At 54.2% G+C, this 17,959-nt stretch overlaps 1 protein-coding gene and 1 long non-coding RNA gene across 2 annotated transcripts in view; both read left to right on the top strand.

The window, feature by feature from the left end:
• The first annotated feature begins 1,072 nt into the window (after window positions 1–1,072).
• The window catches only part of TSPAN2 (tetraspanin 2), a 33,452-nt gene continuing 16,565 nt past the window's right edge, over window positions 1,073–17,959 (top strand). The window contains exons 1-2 of the mRNA XM_059675209.1: window positions 1,073–1,231; window positions 13,056–13,158. Coding sequence (XP_059531192.1) covers window positions 1,163–1,231; window positions 13,056–13,158 — 172 coding nt within the window. The 5' untranslated portion in view covers window positions 1,073–1,162. The remainder of the gene's footprint in view (window positions 1,232–13,055; window positions 13,159–17,959) is intronic.
• LOC132221191 (uncharacterized) lies at window positions 14,219–16,356 on the top strand. Its single transcript, XR_009449917.1, has 2 exons — window positions 14,219–14,677; window positions 14,727–16,356. It is a non-coding gene; the product is annotated as an uncharacterized LOC132221191 (long non-coding RNA).

Genomic DNA, 17,959 nt, shown 5'->3' on the forward strand with positions numbered 1-17,959 from the left:
GCTCGCCCTCCTCGCCCTGCAGTAATGATTTGCTTACAGATCTGTCTCCACCACCGGACACGGTGCTACCAGGCCCCGCTGTCTCCGCAGCGTCGAGTCCCCGGGCTTGCAAGCTAGGCTGCCTGGCCTGTTATAGGCACTTAAAGTTTGGCTGGATTAATGCATAGGCTCCCTGGAGTTTACGCGTTCGCGTCGCCCCCACACTGTCTGGCACTGCATATCGTAGACAGTCAACCAGGCAGGGTGGGAGCCTCATTTCCCCACCAGCAGCCTAACTTAATAAAACAAAGCAAAACAAACCCTCCCCCTTTAACTCCATCTCCACTTCACAGTTAATCCCCGAGGGTTTGGGCCGGTTTCCAAGCCCTCCCATTGGTTGAATCCGGCCGGACCCGCGGAGTCTGACGCCCCCTCCGCAGGCCAGGCTGAGCAGGGAGGGGAGCAGCCACCCGGGCGGACAGCCGCGTCCCGCGCCTTCCCCGGCTTCTTGCCTATTAAGGTAAGAGTCCTCGGGGACGCGGGAGGGGCCGTGGGAGAGTCCCCAGGAAACGGCCTCCGCGGCCAGTGTGCGCGTCCGGCGCCAGAGAACCGCAGCCCGCAGCCGGGGTGCCCGGGACAGGTCCTGCCAGCGTCAGGGCGGCCTCGGGTCCCACTGATCTCTCTACCCTAGGCCACCCCACCCCCCTAGGTTTCCATGGCCACCGGGACGCGTCCTGATCCTCAACCATCACCGCAGCCTCAAATGCGTCTCCGCGCAGCGCGCTGAGGAAGTGGGTCTCGGGTCCCCAGTGGACGCGCCTTCCTGGCAGATGCTCAGAGAACCACATGGCGGGGCGCCCGCGGGGCACGTCGCCCGGCACCGGGAGGGTAGGAGGCGGTCCCTCGTTCCGGGGAGAGCGGGGAGGTGCCCTTACTGGCCGCACGGTGCCCCCACCCCTCGCCTGCCTCACAGCTGGGGTCCTCCCGGGCCCTCTCGCGCCCCCTGCCGGGCTCCCGCCCCGCCCTCTGCAGGCCCGCCCCCTGTAGACCCGCCCCAGGCCCCGCCCCCGCCCCGAGGGCCCCGCCCCCAGCCCTGTAGCCCCGCCTCCTCCCGCCGGCTCCCGCTGCTCCGGGCGCTCCATCGCCGGCCTGGGGACTTGGAATCCCGCCGCCCGGCCGCAGCATGGGGCGCTTCCGCGGGGGCCTGCGCTGCATCAAGTACCTGCTGCTCGGCTTCAACCTGCTCTTCTGGGTGAGGCCCTGAGCCCAGGGGCCGGGCAGGGGCGGGCCGGGCAGGGGCGCGGGGCCGGGGTCCCTGGAGGATGGATCGCTGCGGGCGTCCGAGCCGGGCTCCGGGGGAAAGCGGGGTGTTCCGCACGGCAGAGATGAGAAAAAGGCAGGCGGCGAGGGAGGGGCGGGATGGAGAAGGACAGAACGGAAAGAGAGATTGGGCAACGAGAAATGGTGAGAAGGGGAGACACCGTCGGCTCTTCCCTCTGAGGAACCTCTCCGCCGGGGTGTCCCTCTCGCAGCTGAGGACTCCAGGTGCGGGGACGCTCGCTCTCCTCACCTCCTGGGGGCTCCCTCCCGCCGTGCGCACGCCCCCCTGCTCGCGCTCCTTCCCCCTGGAGCCTGGGCTCGGCCAGGGCGTTCGGAGGGGCGGGGGCTTACATGGGGAGCTGCCGGGGGTGGTACCCCGAGTGTGTGGTCTCACCACCTGGCAAGATGGTTTGGGCAGGAAATTGGGGGTAGGAGAGAAAAGGGTTTGGGGAAGGGGGAGAGGGTGGTCCTTTCCCTGAGCATTAGGGAGGGGTCCGGCTGGATGAGAGGAGGTGGTGATGCTCTTCTGTGCAGGGGAGCAGCGGAAGGGAGGGGCCGCAGCATCTCCCCCAACCCCCAACCCGCAGCCTCTGCTACATACTAACGCTCCCAGGGATGATCTCATTCAACTTTGCATTGAATGAGCTACATGCCCGGGATTCGTGGTCCACAGAGAGATAGGGGCCATGACCCCTGTCGCCTATATTATTGGAGCAAGACTAGGGCTAGGCCATCCCTAGATCCCTGGCTACCCCATCTCAGGTCCTAAGGGACTGGGGGGCAAGGTCTGAACATTGTCTGCTCCGCACATTCCCTCTCGGGCTTCCTGAAGAGAAGGTCAGCCAGGATAACTGCTCGGATAGACCCAGACGGAAAACACAGATCGTGCTTTGGGTGAAGAAGTTCTTAGGGGCAGGAGGGAGCAGCAGGGCCTGGGTGCTTTGAAACAACGGGGGATGGGGGAGGTGGGGGGAGGTGGGGGAGGTTCTAACTGTTCTGGGGAGGTTGTCTGCCTGTGCCTGCAGCTAATCAATTATTGAATGATGGGCTCTGCTGGTGTCTGCCAACCCATTAGAGCGGAAGCCTGGGTGACTCCAGCTACTCAAGCTCTCGGAGGCCACTAGCCATCCTCAGCACCCTTCATCAGGCGAGGTGTGAAGGAGGTAGCCCGAAGACAGCCCCTGAGCTTTCAAAAGACACATGGCTTTTGTACACCTGGGCTCCTGCACCCAGCGTACGGCAGGGGAAGGGGTAGTATTTCTACAGGCCCTTTTGCTGTGCTTTTGAATAGTCTGGCTTAATTTCCAAAGCTGTTCATGATCAATGTCGTGCTTCAGTGGCATCCTTCGCTCTCACTGCTTACAGATCGGAAAGGAGCTGTATGTGAGCCTGAGAAAGAATGCTTCGGCTGGGTCCGGTGCCGGTTCAGCGCTCGACTTTCTGCCAGCCTTCCCAGCGATGAGAGGGAGCATTCTTGAATTTTTTTTTAGTGTGTCAGGGGCAGTACTGTGCACGTGGCGTCATTATTACCTTTAATCCTCACCACAGTCCTCATGTGCTTACTGTTGTTGTCCCCAGTTTTACACATGAGGAAACAGAGGTTCAGATAGGTTGGCTTGCCCGAGGTCACACAGCCAGTGAGTGGGGACTCAAACTCAGCCTACTTGCTGCTCAGCCCTGTGGTGCATTACACTCCTAACCTGTGGTTCTCCCAGTGGTTCCTGCACCACCAGCAGCAGCACCTCCTGGGAACTTGTCGGAAATACACATTCTCAACCCAGTCCCGGCTGCTGAATCAGAAACTTGCGGGGAGGGACTCCGTGAGCTCTTTTAACAAGCCCTCCAGATCATTCTGATTCGTGCTCAAGTTTGAGAGCCACTCGGTTAAATAATCCTTAAGCAAGCATTAGAAAGATAATTTATACATGTATACATAGATATGTAACTTATCTGTAATAATAAAAGCGTAATATGCTAATTAGACCGGATGTCCTTCTGGACGTCCTTCCAGACAGCCTTCCAGATGAAGCCGAGGCTGCGAGGGAAGCCCGGGTCCCCGGTGCTGGCAGCGGGGAAAGGAAGGCCTACTCTTGCACGAATTTCGTGCATCAGGCCTCTAGTAAACATATGTAATTTATAAATATGAAACACTGTTCTCTAAGCTGCCAATCTAGTTGAGGACGTGAGAGCGATGCCTATAGAACAACAACGAACAAAACGGACAGGATAAAGCCAAGTGAGTAATGTCCACTTCTGACCAGGAAGGCCATAAGGAGGGGAAGTAGGAAGACAGCGATGTCTGAGGGCCTGGTGGGGTCAGATACCACCTTTCATGCCTGTGATCCAGTGAAGGAGATCAGCGCAAGGTCCACAGCAATAGTGAGGAGTCGGCACAGTTCTGCTGAAGAAGGGGGATGTCTGAGCTGAACCAAAGGGCTGGAGGAATGGAGGTGGGCAAGGATGAGGGGGTGACACCGCCTCCAGCTGAGGAACGGAGCGAGGGAGGGTGTGACCACCATCTGGCGAAGGGATCAGGCTCGAGTGCCGAGACCCCAGGCAGGGTGCGCTTGAGCAGTGCCTTCTGACTTCCAGCCCTGTCTCCTCATCTCACCGTTAGGGGAACGGAGTTGCTGAGAGGACTGAAAGGGAATGGGGACCGTATCTGAGCTCACCTTCCTCAGAGTCTGGCACAAAGTAAGAGCTCAAAACTGTGATTACTGAGTGCCTGGCACACAGAAGCGTCAGTGAAAGTTGGCTCTCTTTCCCTCCCCCCTCTGTGTGGGAGAAGAGTGTATGTTTGCCAAGTGACTTGCAGCTCGTCTTCGCTTTAGGATAACCACACATCTTCAGTCTGTACTCGTGGACTTTCCCCACTGGAACTGAGAGCGGAGATTTTTTTTTTTTCTGTTCTGTTCACGGCTGTATCTCCATGTCTAGAAAAGTCCCCCGCACACAGGAGGCACTCGGTAAATGTCTGCAGCATGCATAAATGAGTTGCAGGTTGGAGAGCTTGGTACAAGTGGACTTCCCAATTGGCGCCGGTAATGGATTCTCGGCTTTATCTGGAGGACGGAGGCCCTGTCTTCCTGCTTATTACCTATTGGTTTGTTCTCTGCTTGCACAGATTGAGCCCAGGAGGGGAAAATGGGGCCTTCCTGTCTCCTAATTCCATGGGGCAGAAGGGGTGGGGGTGCGGACTGAGGGTCCTGGAACAGCAGCTGCCACAGGCAGCCTTCCCAGGTCACAGGCAGCCTCCTACATCTGTACTTGCACAACCAGAGGCAAACGGGCGAACTGGGACAAGTACCTAATGATTTAGGGAAAGGGATTATTTGGGATAAACTGTCTAGCTATCTCCCTCCATGGTCACTGAGGAAACCTGATTCCAGAGAAGCCCCACCCCAGTTTCTGAAGTTGTTTTTTCCAGGTTAGAGGGGTTTGTGGGAGGTTTGGGGGAGGGGCGGGGGGTGGGGGGCGGGCGGACAGCTTTCCTGGAAGGAGAGGCTTCAGCTGGGACTCAGGGTCATGTGTGCACACACCCTTGGATGCTGTGCGCCTGCCCTTCTGAGGCATAAGGTCCCCGGTGACAGAACTCCTTTCCTGCCAGGAACTCACCGGGAGGCAGCAGCGAGGCAGGTGGGTATGCTTTGCGGATCTGAAATTTAACCAATCCTCTGCACCCTCCTCAGGCAGGTTGGTTGAAGTTTCCTTAGGCAGTGCTCCTGATTTTATAAGCATTCAACTAGACCCGGCCAGGGCTGGCCCAGCACTCCTGGCCCAGGGCCACTGCCTGTAATCACCATTGGATTAAAAAAAAAAAAAAAAAAGTAAAGCCTAGCCATGAACCCCACTAAATTAATTTCTGTTATCATGGTTGGTGTCTAACATTAAAGAAACCCTTTGCGATACCTGTCAGGGCGAAAGTTGGACACTCTAATCAAATTGCATAGCATAGTTCCATGCCCTTCCCTGAAATCGCCTTTATTTTTTCCCCCGTTGCATAGCAATGTAAGTAACACACCACAGCCCAGCCAGCCACACGCGGTGGTTGAGAGAGAAACCTGGGCATGTTTATTCCTTCGTTTGTTGTTGTACGCGTAGCGTCTTCCTATCATTGTGCTTTCGAGCGGCTCAGGGTTACCCACCAACAGGAAGCGGGACTGTTCGTTGTGGAAAGGCAGATGCCATATAAGGCGTGTGTGAAGTCGCTTTCTTTCCTTCTTACCATGATGGATGCGGCTTTGGGGTTTCGCTGGGTGATGCCTGACAGGTGCTGTTAGGAGAGACGTGTCACGTGGCCTCGGGAGTGGAAAATGTTTGAATAGACGGCAGCTTACAGGGGTTGCCTCCTCCTCTTCCCCAAACTTCTTTCAAACTATAACTTCAGCGCTCCGGCCTGTTGAGAAAGACTGCTTTAAAAAAAAATACCTGGGGAAAGTATTCTTTGGGGTCCACCTAACAGCTAGGTCATTCCAGGAGGCAGATAGGAATTTCCTGGGCCTTGTTGCGGGATAGTCTTTATGTCTGGTTTTTGTCAAGGTGGGAAGAGAGTGGGCTGGTGGCTTTACATTTTAGATATTTAATCCTCACAGTGACCCTCAGCTGTCACCCCCAGTTGACATGTGACAAAACAGGGAGGCTTGCTGACTGAAGGGTCCGGGGTTCGATTCCGGTCAAGGGCATGTACCTTGGTTGCGGGCACATCCCCAGTAGGGGGCGTGTGAAAGGCAGCTGATTGATGTTTCTAACTCTCTATCCCTCTCCTTTTTTTCTCTGTCAAAAATCAATAAAATATATTAAAAAACAAAACAAAACAGGGAGATTTGCTCAGGGACTCGGAACCAGCCAGGACGGAGCTGGGCTTCTGTGTGTGGCCCAGACTCAGTGGTGTAACCACTCCAAGGCTGCCGACTAAGGGGAGAGAAGCTCGAAGCCGCGATGAGCACGTGCATCTAGACCTGCACTGTCCCAGATGGTGACTACGCTCCCAATCACACGAGGCTAGCAAACTCAATCAGTATGCAAAGACATCTAATATGCAGCTCCTAAGCCGCACTAGCCACATTCCAGTGCTCAGTAACCATCGATGGCTAGTGGCTGCAGTACTGGACAGCGCCGAGAGAGAACACGTGCACCTGTATCACTGGAGAAAGTTCTGTCGGATAGCTCTTGCCTACATAGAGTTATTCTTTCTCTCATAAATTATTTTCCCCGTTTTTCTTTTATTGGGTCTTGTAAACACTAAAACCAAAGAGAGAGAGGAAACCGTCCCTGGAGGGGGCACTGGCACAGCTGGGAGGTTTAGAAAACGCAGGGATTTCCGTGTGTCGTGGAAAGAGTGTAGAGCGAACCTCAGAATTAGTAGAGGAAGGCAGCGGAGGGCCAGCTCGTTGGGCCTTGGGAGTGGAGTTTCGTCTCTTGAGTCAGGTTACGTTTCGGTTTGAATGTAACATGAGCGAGCCTACCAGCATAATAACACCACGCGCTGGGCGCTCGCCGCTCTACGTCTGTAACGCGAACTCATTTAATCTCGTGGGGAGGCACTATGATTACCTTCACTTTGCAGTCGAGGAAGCTGAGGGTGAGAGAGGTGAAGTGACTTGCCCAAGATCACAGACTAGTACGGGGTCCTCAAACTACGGCCCGCGGGCCGCATGCAAATACAAATATTGTATTTGTTCCCGTTTTGTTTTTTTACTTCAAAATAAGATATGTGCAGTGTGCATAGGAATTTGTTCATAGTTTTTTTTTTAAACTATAGTCCGGCCCTCCAACGGTCTGAGGGACAGTGAACTGGCCCCCTGTTTAAAAAGTTTGAGGACCCCTGGACTAGTACATGGCAGAGCCCGATTGGAACGCAGGAGGCCGTGGAGCCCCCGTGTTCATCCCTCCAGCTGCTCAACACCACAGCTCGGTGCACGCGCGTGTTTTTGTTAAGATCCTGTGTAAGGGCGTCGCTATTCAGTGTGAACACTCAGAAGAGGTAACATTTCTAGAAGAGCAGTTGGCAAATGTTCCAAAGAGTGTGCCAAGCCCTCCCCTCCCCATCATAGTGGGGACTGGGAAGGAGTCAGCTGATAAGCTGGAGAGTCAGGCAGGGCTGGCCAAGTCCCGCTGTGGGCAGGGGCAGGGGCCTTGGAAGCTGCTGCCACTCACCCGGGAAGCCCCTTGCTCTCCCTGTGCACCCTCCAATCTGTCCTGTCCCCTGTAAATGCCCGGCCCCCCCTGCCTTCATGCCCACAGTGGTTTCTGGTAAAATTGCTGTTAAGAACAATCTCTTTGGAACACCAAACTAGCCTTTCATGATTTCTACTGGATTCCATCCAAGCTAACATTTTAATAAATAAAGTGCTGTGGCTTGTCCGAGTCTAACCTGAGTTCTGCTGAAACATTTGAGTCTCCCATTGTCTCTCTGTAACAACTAAGATTGGATGATGATCTTTGTCATTGACTGATATTTAAGAATCCTGTTTATCTGCTCAAGAGTAGTTCTTGCAGGCTTTTTCTTTAATCCTTACCCAAGGATATGTTTTACTGCTGAGAGAGAAAGAGAGAGAGAGAGAGAGAGAGAGAGAGAGAGAGAGAGAGAGAGAGAGAGAGAGAAATATCTGTGTCAAAGAGAAACATCAATCAGCTGCCTCCCTTACGCTCCCCAACTGGGGATCGAACCCGCAACCTAGGTATGTGCCCTTATTGGGAATCGAACCAGCAACCTTTTGGTGTACAAGATGACACTCCAAACAACTGAGCCACCTGGCCAGGGCTCTCAAGCTATCTTGAAAGATATTAGGCTATTAAATAAATATTGTTTAATGTCCTGTCTTTGTTGACATAAAGCTCGATAGAGATGAGATGTCGCAGTAGTCAGTGTAGCCCTCAGGTAACTGTTTACTCAGTGGCTGAGCCTGGGACAAGAGCCAGCTGGATGCTGCAAGGAAGAAGTCCAGAGAACACAGACCATTGTTGTCCTCCGAGAGCTCATCTCCTGGGTGAGGGAAGGCAGACGTCACGTGTAAGCCACTTGGGTGACCTGGCGGGTTAGATTTTAGTTCTCTGTGTATTTGATGTTCACTTGATAAAGCCATCTGCTCGCTGGAACCCCTAGCCAGTGGTTTATGACATTTATTTTGCTGTTTAAAGGAAACTATGCAGCTATCATCTTTCTCCCAATTCTTGCTGGCCCCTCCTCCCCTCCTCCTCTCCCTATATTTCTCTAGGGAAAGCGCATTACTAGTATGTGTAACCATGGAATAAATACAACACACTTTCCACTGTTTATATTTATCAGCCTCATCATTCACAGCAAGCTTTCCATCAGGTTAGTTTCCTGCCCTGAGCGTGGTATCCCCCCAGCACCTCTCTACTGTCTCCTGGCAATGCCACTTGATCCACGCAGGTTACTTCATAACAACCTAAACAGAAGAAGGTATGTTTAGCACAAACACATAACCCGAAGTTCTCTCCAAGATGCATAAAACTCCCGATGTGGTCGTGGTTTGGAGCGCGGAACCCTTCCATCAGTGCACAGAATTAAGCACGGATTGATTTAAAAATAGATCCTTACCTGAAGGAGGTCTTTCAGGAATTCCTTAGCATGCGCCGTTCCTAGGAAATTATGAGGAGGAAAGTCCTAGGGGAAATCAGAACCACAGGTATCTTACGATTAGCCATCTCCTCACCCCTGCCAGGGTCCTGCCCCCAGTTCCACCTCACCTGGTCCTGACGTTGAGACAAGGGCAGCCAGGGTCCTCGGGGGTGCTTGTGCACGGATGTCCTGTGGCACTGGGCTCCTGTGTTTCTTGACAAAATCCTCAATTCTGAGAACGTGCCATCTGAATCCTTGCCTTGGCTTTCACTGGGATGAAAGCGTTGGGAGCTGGCTTTCCTCTTGGAGAAAATTAGCATCGTCTTCCAGAGCACATGCGCCTCTGCCTGCCGCCTGCTGAAGGGCGAGACCACTGCCCTGTGTGTCAGGCTGGTGTGCAGACACGTCAGGAAGCCTGAGTGCTCGTCACGTGACTCCATCCGGGGTGAGAACTGCCAAGAGCACATATCAGCTTAAAAGCCTTTAATGGCAGCTGTAGAGTGGAAGTGTCGTTTCCAACTCTGTGTGACTTCATCCCCAAGAAGAGAAATGCAAATGAGTTGGGTCATGTATATACATGGGGTTCACCCTGCAGAAGCCAGAATCCGGTATGGCCTTTGTCCATTCTTCCATCTGAGTGGAGTATGCGTGTTGCCATAATGGTGTTAAGTGCTCATACGCTCCTGTAAAAGGCATGTATAGAGTTACTCTGTGTGTCCATGTATGATGCGGAGCACACATCCCCCCCAGGTTTGGGAAACACAGAACTGACACGCGTGCTCTAGTTTTGTCTTGTTTTTCTGTGGAAGGTGTTTGCTGTGTATATTCCAGTGTGTTCACACTGCCTTCCGAGGTGTCTGCACAGTGTTGGTGCAAATGAATTTGAAAACAGTAGTTGGCCAGGTATTCCCCTGACAGGCTGTGAAGGCGGTCCTGTCAGCCTGCCAGAGCTTTCCCTGCGGCTCCTCACTGTGTCTGGCCTCAGGCGACCCTCCTAATGGTTCCCACAAAGGGAGTGGCTCCCGTCTCCCCTCCAGGCTCAGCCATGGGCTCTCCAAGCTGGTAGCAAGCTAAGCAGAAGCCATGAGCCAAGGTTGCCCCAACTCGCCCCTGAAGTCCCAGGCTCTAACCTCCCCCAGACTCCTCCCTCCCCAACACAGTGTTCCAGGTAAGGAAGCGAAGTCCTTACTCACACTGTCCACTCCTCCCTCCAGCTCTTCCCTGCTCGGGGACTTCTAAGTCTTTCTTCAAAATGTAAATCAAAATGGAATGGCTTGTGCGGAGCACTGGTTGTCCCTGGACAGTGCGAGCTCACTGCCTGCGTGTACTGCATTGGTTAGTTTATGCGGTTACCTTCCCTGTTAGGGTGAGTCCTGTCCTTTTCATCGCTTCCCTAATGCCTAGCACCGTCCCTGGCCAGGACCACAGCTGATCCCCTGAAAGACGGGGAGGAAGTGGGAGGAGATGTGGCTGGGGACAAGAGAAAGAAAGGGACCAAAGGAGGTCGCCCCGTGTTCCTTGTTTGTTCTGACAGTGGCTGGGGTGCAGTGTTGTGGCTGAGACTGAAAGGAAAGGAAGTATGGGTGGGGGCTGGGGCTTTGTTCTAGGAAGGTTAAAACGCAGGATTCCAGGGGGCTGCAGGCTTTTGGCACGTCACTCAGTGAACCTTCTCTTCTAGGATGGGGGACCCACAGAGCGATGGGACTCCATGACAGTGGCCTCGTTCACTGTGTTCCTGGCTGGGCTAGACTTGGTGTGATTTTTTTTTTTCAAGCCCAGCAAACACAGTCATTCAAGAGCCTTACAGGAACGGGGAGTTTAAAAGGACCCTTTTGGCGACATGGTCTCTGTCGATGCCACTTTCCAGAGCAGTGATCGCTGTCCTGAGCAGCCTGGGGCCTGGCCGTCCTCCCCAATGTCCCTGCGGGCGAGCAGCGGCGGGCGGGAGGGAGGATTCCCTCCACACAGTGATGACATTCAGCTAAGCCACAGTTTCCTTGACTCAGGAGGAAACCCGTGTGGTTTGGGGTTTGGGGGGGCGTGGATGAGCAAAGTGCAGATATTTTCTCATTGTCCCGTGGCTTTAAATTGCAACCTCTCTTTTAATTTTCCATTATGCATCAAACACATCTGTGCCAGTCGCGGACAAATGCATTCCATCTGGGGGGATGATCCAGACAGCCATAAATTAGAGTCTGTGTAACGGAGTTGCCAAAAATGTGGCCGCGGGGTAGGGTGTCCCTGGGACCAGTCCCCTCCCCCACAGTCTGCTGGGTGGCTGCAGGCCTTGGCCTGACGCCTCTGTCAATAGATTTCACTTTGTGTTTGGAAACTCTTTCCATCAAGTCGCCACGGAGGCGGGCAGGCAGGGGTGTCTCCCAGGCTCTGCTGGGCACATCCGCCTAGGACGCCTAGGACGAGGCTTTCCCAAGGGCATCGCTCTCTCTCCCGCACCTGAAACAGCAATGACCTTGAAGCTGGTTTCCTCCCAAACTAAAGCGCGAACCAAGGGAAACTCTCCCCACTTCGTCTTGATCGAGCAAACTACCATATTCTACTTTTAAAAACCACAACATTTTAAAACGTAGAAGCGTACTAGGTGCTTACAGCAGAAGACTTAGAAAATAGAACAAAAAGATAAAGTCACCTGCAACCCCACCCTTCAAAGATAGAGATTATTAATGTTTTAGCATGATTTCTTCCAATATTTTTCCATGCGATGTTACCCTTTTTAAAAATAAAAATAAAATCCTTTCAAGCTGGTGGAGCCCAGTGCCTGGGTCTGCCCTCACATTATCCAATTAGTGCTTAGCTCAGCGCTGGAAACTCTTAGAGACTCCAGCTGGTCGAGCCGCCCTCTAACTCCTCCTCGCTGAAGTCACGCCACGCTTCTGAGGACCCGGCCACCGAGGGAGCTGGCCCAGAGGGGACAGAGCCTGCAGGAAAGATCCTCAGATTAAACCCAGCCAGCTGGCCCCAAGGGGCGGTGCCGGTCTTACAAATAGCCCCCTGGATAGAAGGATCCCGTGGACAAAGGGCCCTGCCGGCCCCTGACTTTGATATTATTTTTCCTTATTAAACCTCGACCTCGCTGACCACGTCCTTCTGTCGCCCTGTGGGGAGGGACAGCCTCTAGCAGCCTCTACCCTGTTCCCAGCTGAGAGGCCAGGGCAGCCCAATGCTAACTGGAGGGGTTGGCAGAACCAGGGGCTACTTTTACATCTCAGCACCCTTGCCCCCGGTGCCTTGAGTCCCAAAGGTGCCCAGCGAACGTCTGTGGATGGATTGATCCGATGAAATTCCAGATGGGTGTGTGTGGACAAGGGGGTGCGGGGCTGGAGCCTGCCGGGGCATTGGGGACCGTCCCGTGGAGGCAGGACAGGACCCCCGGCTTCGGTGGGGAGCCTCACGAGGCCCTCAGAGTGGCCACAGGGAGCAGGCGATGACCGTGCCAGCTGCCAGCCTGCCCGCCGCTGCCCGCGCCAGCCACTCAGCCTCTCCATGAGCCGCAGGGCACACAGACCATGCTTTTTCAGAAAATTATTTTTTCCTTTCTCACTTTCCATGGAAACTCAAAATAGCAACCAAAAAAAAAAAAAACCGGTCAAGCTCCCTCCCAGCCTGCAGGGCAGTGACCGTGACGAGGAGGCCCCAGGGGAGGGGAGGGGGGTTCAGATGCCCCTGAACCAGCTCTCTCACTGGGCACTGCGCGCCCATGGGGAGGGGGCAGGTCGGAGGCGGTGTGTTTGCTTCCAAATTAGAGAAGCGTGTTTCCCCCGGGTCTTGGAGTGCATCCTGCTCTTGGTGACCCAGGTCTGAAACACGGCCCCCTCTCTGGGTGGCGCTGGTCAGGAGGTCCAGAGTGCCCTTAAGGGACAAGGGGCAGGCACCGGTGCCTTCCAGGGGGCCGGCACTGGAAAGTTCTTGCTGAGCCGCCTCCAGGGGGCCCAGGGCTGGGTATGCCCATGACCCAGGGCAGCCTGCAGAATGGGGGAAACTCCGGTTCCAGCGCCACATCAGGGACCCGGGGGCTCTAAGCACTTCATGTCACCTCCTCTGTGAAACGTGAAGGATGTGGCCTTCCAGCCCCCAGCACCCTGGGCCACCGCTGGCTCCTGGGTGCACGCGCTTCCCTCGCCTTCTTTATAAAGCTCTCCTGCTTGCTTTTCAGCTGGCGGGGTCGGCCGTCATCGCCTTTGGGCTCTGGTTTCGGTTCGGAGGCTCCATGAAGGATTTCTCGTCAGGGGACAAGTCCCCGGAGCACTTCTACGTGGGTGAGTGACGTGCTTCCCTGAGCTTTAGCCAGGGCGGCCCCAGAGGCCAAGGGAGACCGGCCTGGACTCCTGCCTCCGGGGGGGAGGGGGAGGGACAGAGGGAAAGGGAAAGGAGAAGCCAGGCCCTGAAGACTGCACCTGGGCCTGCGGTGGGCAGTGCGGTCACAGGGTTCACCCCTCTGCTCTCCAAGATCCAGGAAGACCAGTGGGAGGACTGGCCCAGGGTACTTCTCTCAGCCACTTCAGGAAAAGCAGCCCAGAATGTAACTACACTTCATTTCCAAAGAATTTGGAACTCCCTCCTGCCCAGTGAAGTGGGTATCCATGCTCCATTCCTCACTCAGCCATCTGCAGGGATGGGCCCTGCAGGGTCAGGGCTCTACTTCGTGGTCTTGTGCTCTAAATGGTCTATGAGGAAAACAGAACTCAGCATGAAGAGACAGCTTTGGACAGGGTTTGGAGGTGCTAATGTCAGTCCCTCTGTGACTAGGGACTGCAGAGAACGGGGGGGGGGGGGGGGGGGGAGGATAGGAGAGGGAGGGTAGGGGAGAGAGGGCAGGGCTGTCCTGGGAAGGAGGCCTCAGTGGGAGAGGAGCAACCGCTCAGCTCCCTGCAGCTGTAGGAACAGGGTGAGGGGATGGGGTAGGGTGTACCTCCCATTCAGAAACAACGAGCTAAGTGGGCTGAGCTGAGCCTCCCCCTGGGTTTAGAGTCAGTCTCTCTCTCTCCCTCTCCCTCTCCCTCTCCCTCTCCCTCTCCCTCTCCCTCCCTCTCTCCCTCTCCCTCTCCCTCTCCCTCTCCCTCTCCCTCTCCCTCTCCCTCTCCCTCTCCCTCTCCCTCTCCCTCTCCCTCTCCCTCTCCCTCTCCCTCTCCCTCTCCCTCTCCCTCTCCCTCTCCCTCTCCCTCTCCCTCTCCCTCTCCCTCTCCCTCTCCCTCTCCTTCCTGGACTCTAGGTTTCACACACCGAGACCATTGTCGGTGCAGGTGATGGCCCTATGCCGCCGCCCCTTTAAGCTCCACGCCAGCGTGGAGTGCACTCGATGGCCGGTTTCTGCAGAGACCGTGTGCCCCAAACCCCAAGGAGAGCAGGGCTGCTTCCAGGGAGGGACCACGTCCAGGCCCCTCGCAGAGCCAGGGACGTCCTCAGGAAGGGCCGCTCCCAACTGTGTTCCCCCCTCTTCCGTTGCCCTTCCCACCCCACCCCTCCTCTGAGGAGAGCAGCCAGGCTCATGAGGGCACTCCTAAGGGAAAGTAACGGCAAACCTACTAAAAGATGGACAGCGATAAGGAATCCCACGCCTCATCAAGTCTTAGATGCAGCCTTTTCGTAAACACCCAATTATTTTCAGTTCCACTAAGAAAAGAAGAAACGCTGCCATTGTGACTAACAGGCCATGAAACATGCATCCTAATTTCAGAAAGGTTACAATGTAAAATGGATGGAATGTGGGGAAAGAAACGGGGGGGGGGGGACTCTCCAGATTTAGCTCAGGGTTCAACACAGTCATCAAGGACACAGGTATTTCTCATCTCTCTACTCGGGTTCGACACAGTCATCAAGGACACAGGTATTTCTCATCTCTCTACTTGCCACCCTCGGGACCTCACAGGTCCCCTCGGATTGTAAGACAGCTGCCGTGGCTCCAAGCATCGGATCCTCACACAGCAGCATCCAAAGGAGAGAAAAGGAAGTTTCACCTCATGCGGCCCTTCTCAGGAATGAATCAAACCTTTGTCAGGGGTCCCCAGCAGGCTTCTCCCTGCAGCTTGGGCCAGAACGGCACGGTGTGGTCATGGCCAAGAAGAGAATGAATGACGAATCGGAGTCCCTCTGGGCCTGGAAAGGGGCCCGGGCTCCCCAGAGGGCCTCTGACACTTACACTAAATCCGAGTTCTGTTACAAGGAAGAAGCGGAGGAATCTGCCATCTGGCTTCACACGGAAACGCTCCTCTTTTCCACCCACACGGTTTCCAGGTGGTACCCACGCTTCCATCCGAAAGCTAGCCCGCACCTTTAGCATATTCTCTCTTCCCGGAGGAAGTCCTGGCTCTGAAGCCCTCAGAAGCGTTCCCCTCGCCCAGAGCAGACCCCAACCCCCAGATGAAGCTCCGCCTGCACCACCTCCAGGGCCACACGGGCAGGCAGGGGAGGGGAGAAGGGATGCAGTTCCCTCATTTTCTGATATTCCAGGACCCGCTTATTTCATAACTTGTCCTGCGATTTCTAACTCCATTTTAGCATAAACATAACTCAGTGCCCGCTGGATTGACCACAGCGAGGTGCAACCCACTTTTCAGGGGATTCCTGCCACTCCAGACGTATGTGACATATACAATGGCCAGACAAGACTCTCTAGCAGGTGTGAAGTGCCAGTGGGCGATTCAGAGGCTACCACTGAATTAAGCCTGAGAGAGAACGCTGCAGCTGGCGGGATGAGCCTCGGGGTAGAGGGGCGCTTGACGGGGCCCTGGAGGACGGATAGGCTCCAGGGAGCCTGAGTTCGGGAGAGCCCGATTCAGGACGCTGAGTCAGCATCACAAATAAATGGCAGGCAGCCGCCACCCTTTCCCTCCTGGTTGGCGGTTCTGGCTGATCGCTCAGGATACACTTATAGGGGAGTCTTCTTAACCTAGCTCCTCCCAACCGTTCACAATAGTTGCTTAGGGGGACATCATTTTCCCTCCCTGCTCTGAATTCAGTTACTTGATGTTCTAACATGAGGTCAGTCCCAATAAAACAGTGGGAGCCCTTTGCTCCTAAAATCCAGGCATGTGGGCATTCGGGGTATTAGCATTCAGCCTGTCTGCTCTTCACGTGCTATTGGGTTTGCACCGCAGCCCTGTTTATCTCAGAGTCCTCAGGTGTGACTGCCAGGACGTTCCATCCAAAGCCCTCAGGTAGATGGGGAGGAGTCCCCTCAGTCAGAACCCACACCTGGGTAACATCTACCAGTTCAGCTGCAGTCATACATTCTCCTTCGGGTTGTTTGAATAACTAACCACCTAACACCAGTCACCACACCACCATGTTGGAGGTTGAAAGATGTCATCACTGTTATGTGATTTCTGAGCTTGACCTGGAAATTTCAGCCACAGTAAAGAAAACGCTATTTTTGTTATTATTATGTTTTGTTAATCCTCACCCAATGAAAAAATATCCATTGATTTTTAGAGTGGGAGAGAGGGGGGAGAGAGAGAGAGAGAAAAAAACACACACACATCAATGTGGAGAGAGACACATCAATTGGTTGCCTTCCACACCTGCCCAGGCCAGGACTGGGGATCGAGCCCACAACCCAGGTACATGCCCTTGACTGGGAATAGAACCCTCAACCCCTCAGTGTGAAGGCCGATGCTCTAACCACTGAGTCACTGGCTAGGGCAAGAACAGCCTTTTTAAAAGGCCACAAAGACCTAAGTGATTTGAAAAAAATGTAAAAGAATTCATCTCTCTTTCAACGATGATAAAATCTGGCTGTTAAAATGTCTCCGTGGTTATTTTAAATTTGGGATTTCATATGGTATTTGGTTTTAGGCAAACAAGGTTGTGCATTCAAGCAGGGGTGCCTCTATTCTTTCTGTCTTCTGTAGGCTCCTCTGTTTGGAAAAAATGGAACCTATCCATGGGGGCACCAGCCAGCATCTAGAATCCTGGGCTCTGTGGTCACACAAAAAAGTGTGAGGACACTGGACTTGCCCCATGTAACTTGCATCTATTTGAAAAGACTCTCAGATGTGACAGTTTAACTATAATTGGAACTACTGTGTGACAGAATGCCATCGAAGTTGTGTTTGCAGAGGGTACACCAGGTCACTCCAGGCTGGCGAGGCAGGAAGGAACGGAATTATGTTTAAAAAACCAGGCTGTCATCAAGGGAGAGCATGAAGCATGAGGACTGCAGAGGTATTGGGGCAAGAGGACAAGGCATGTCTGCGTGACAGCGATTAGCCAGCCCTGCTGGGCAGGGGAGTGTCAGGGGAGTGTAGAGGGCCGGGCATGGGGGGAGGTAAGATTACAGATGTTGGGGAGGGACAGAGGGCAAGTATAGAGGGCTGTGAGTGTTCGGGTTAGTTAATCTGGTAGGGAGTAGAAGACTAATTTAGGGCTCGGGGGAGGTCTGACCACACTGCAATTTTAAAGAGATTCTTTGGGCAGCAATGGAATGAGGAGAGTCACAGGACTGAAAAGAACAAGCTAGATTGAGTAGAAAGGGTATGGGGGGCATAAATGGTGATGGAAGGAGACTTGACTTGAGGTGGTGAACACACAATTCAATATATGTGTTATAGAATTGTATACCTGAAACCTATAAAGTTTATGAACCAGTGTCAACCCAATAAACTCAATAAAGAACATGCTAGATTATTGATACAGTCGGACATAAGGGCATAACCCATGATGCTTGCAGTAGGAATTGTAAAGAAAGGAACAGAAAACAGTAAACATTATCAAACATTACTAAGCATTATTAAACAACTAGAGGCCCGGTGCACGACATTTGTGCACTGGGGGGGGGGTTCCTCAGCCCAGCCTGAGCCCTCTCACAGTCAGGGACCCCTTGGGGGATGTCTGCCTGCTGGCTTAGGCCCACTCCCTGTGGCAGTAGGACATCCCCTGAGGGGTCCTTAGTACTGTCGCGGAGGCGGGAGAGGCTACCACCACTGTTGCTACGCGCCAGCCGTGAGCCTGGCTTCTGGATGAGTGGCGCCCCCCCCTTAGGGAGCACACTGACCACCAGGGGCAGCTCCTGCATTGAGCGTCTGCCCCCTGGTGTCAGTGCGCATCATAGTGACCAGTCAT

Source organism: Myotis daubentonii, chromosome 18 (genome assembly GCF_963259705.1).
Source record: "Myotis daubentonii chromosome 18, mMyoDau2.1, whole genome shotgun sequence".
NCBI classification, from domain to species: Eukaryota; Metazoa; Chordata; class Mammalia; order Chiroptera; family Vespertilionidae; genus Myotis; species Myotis daubentonii.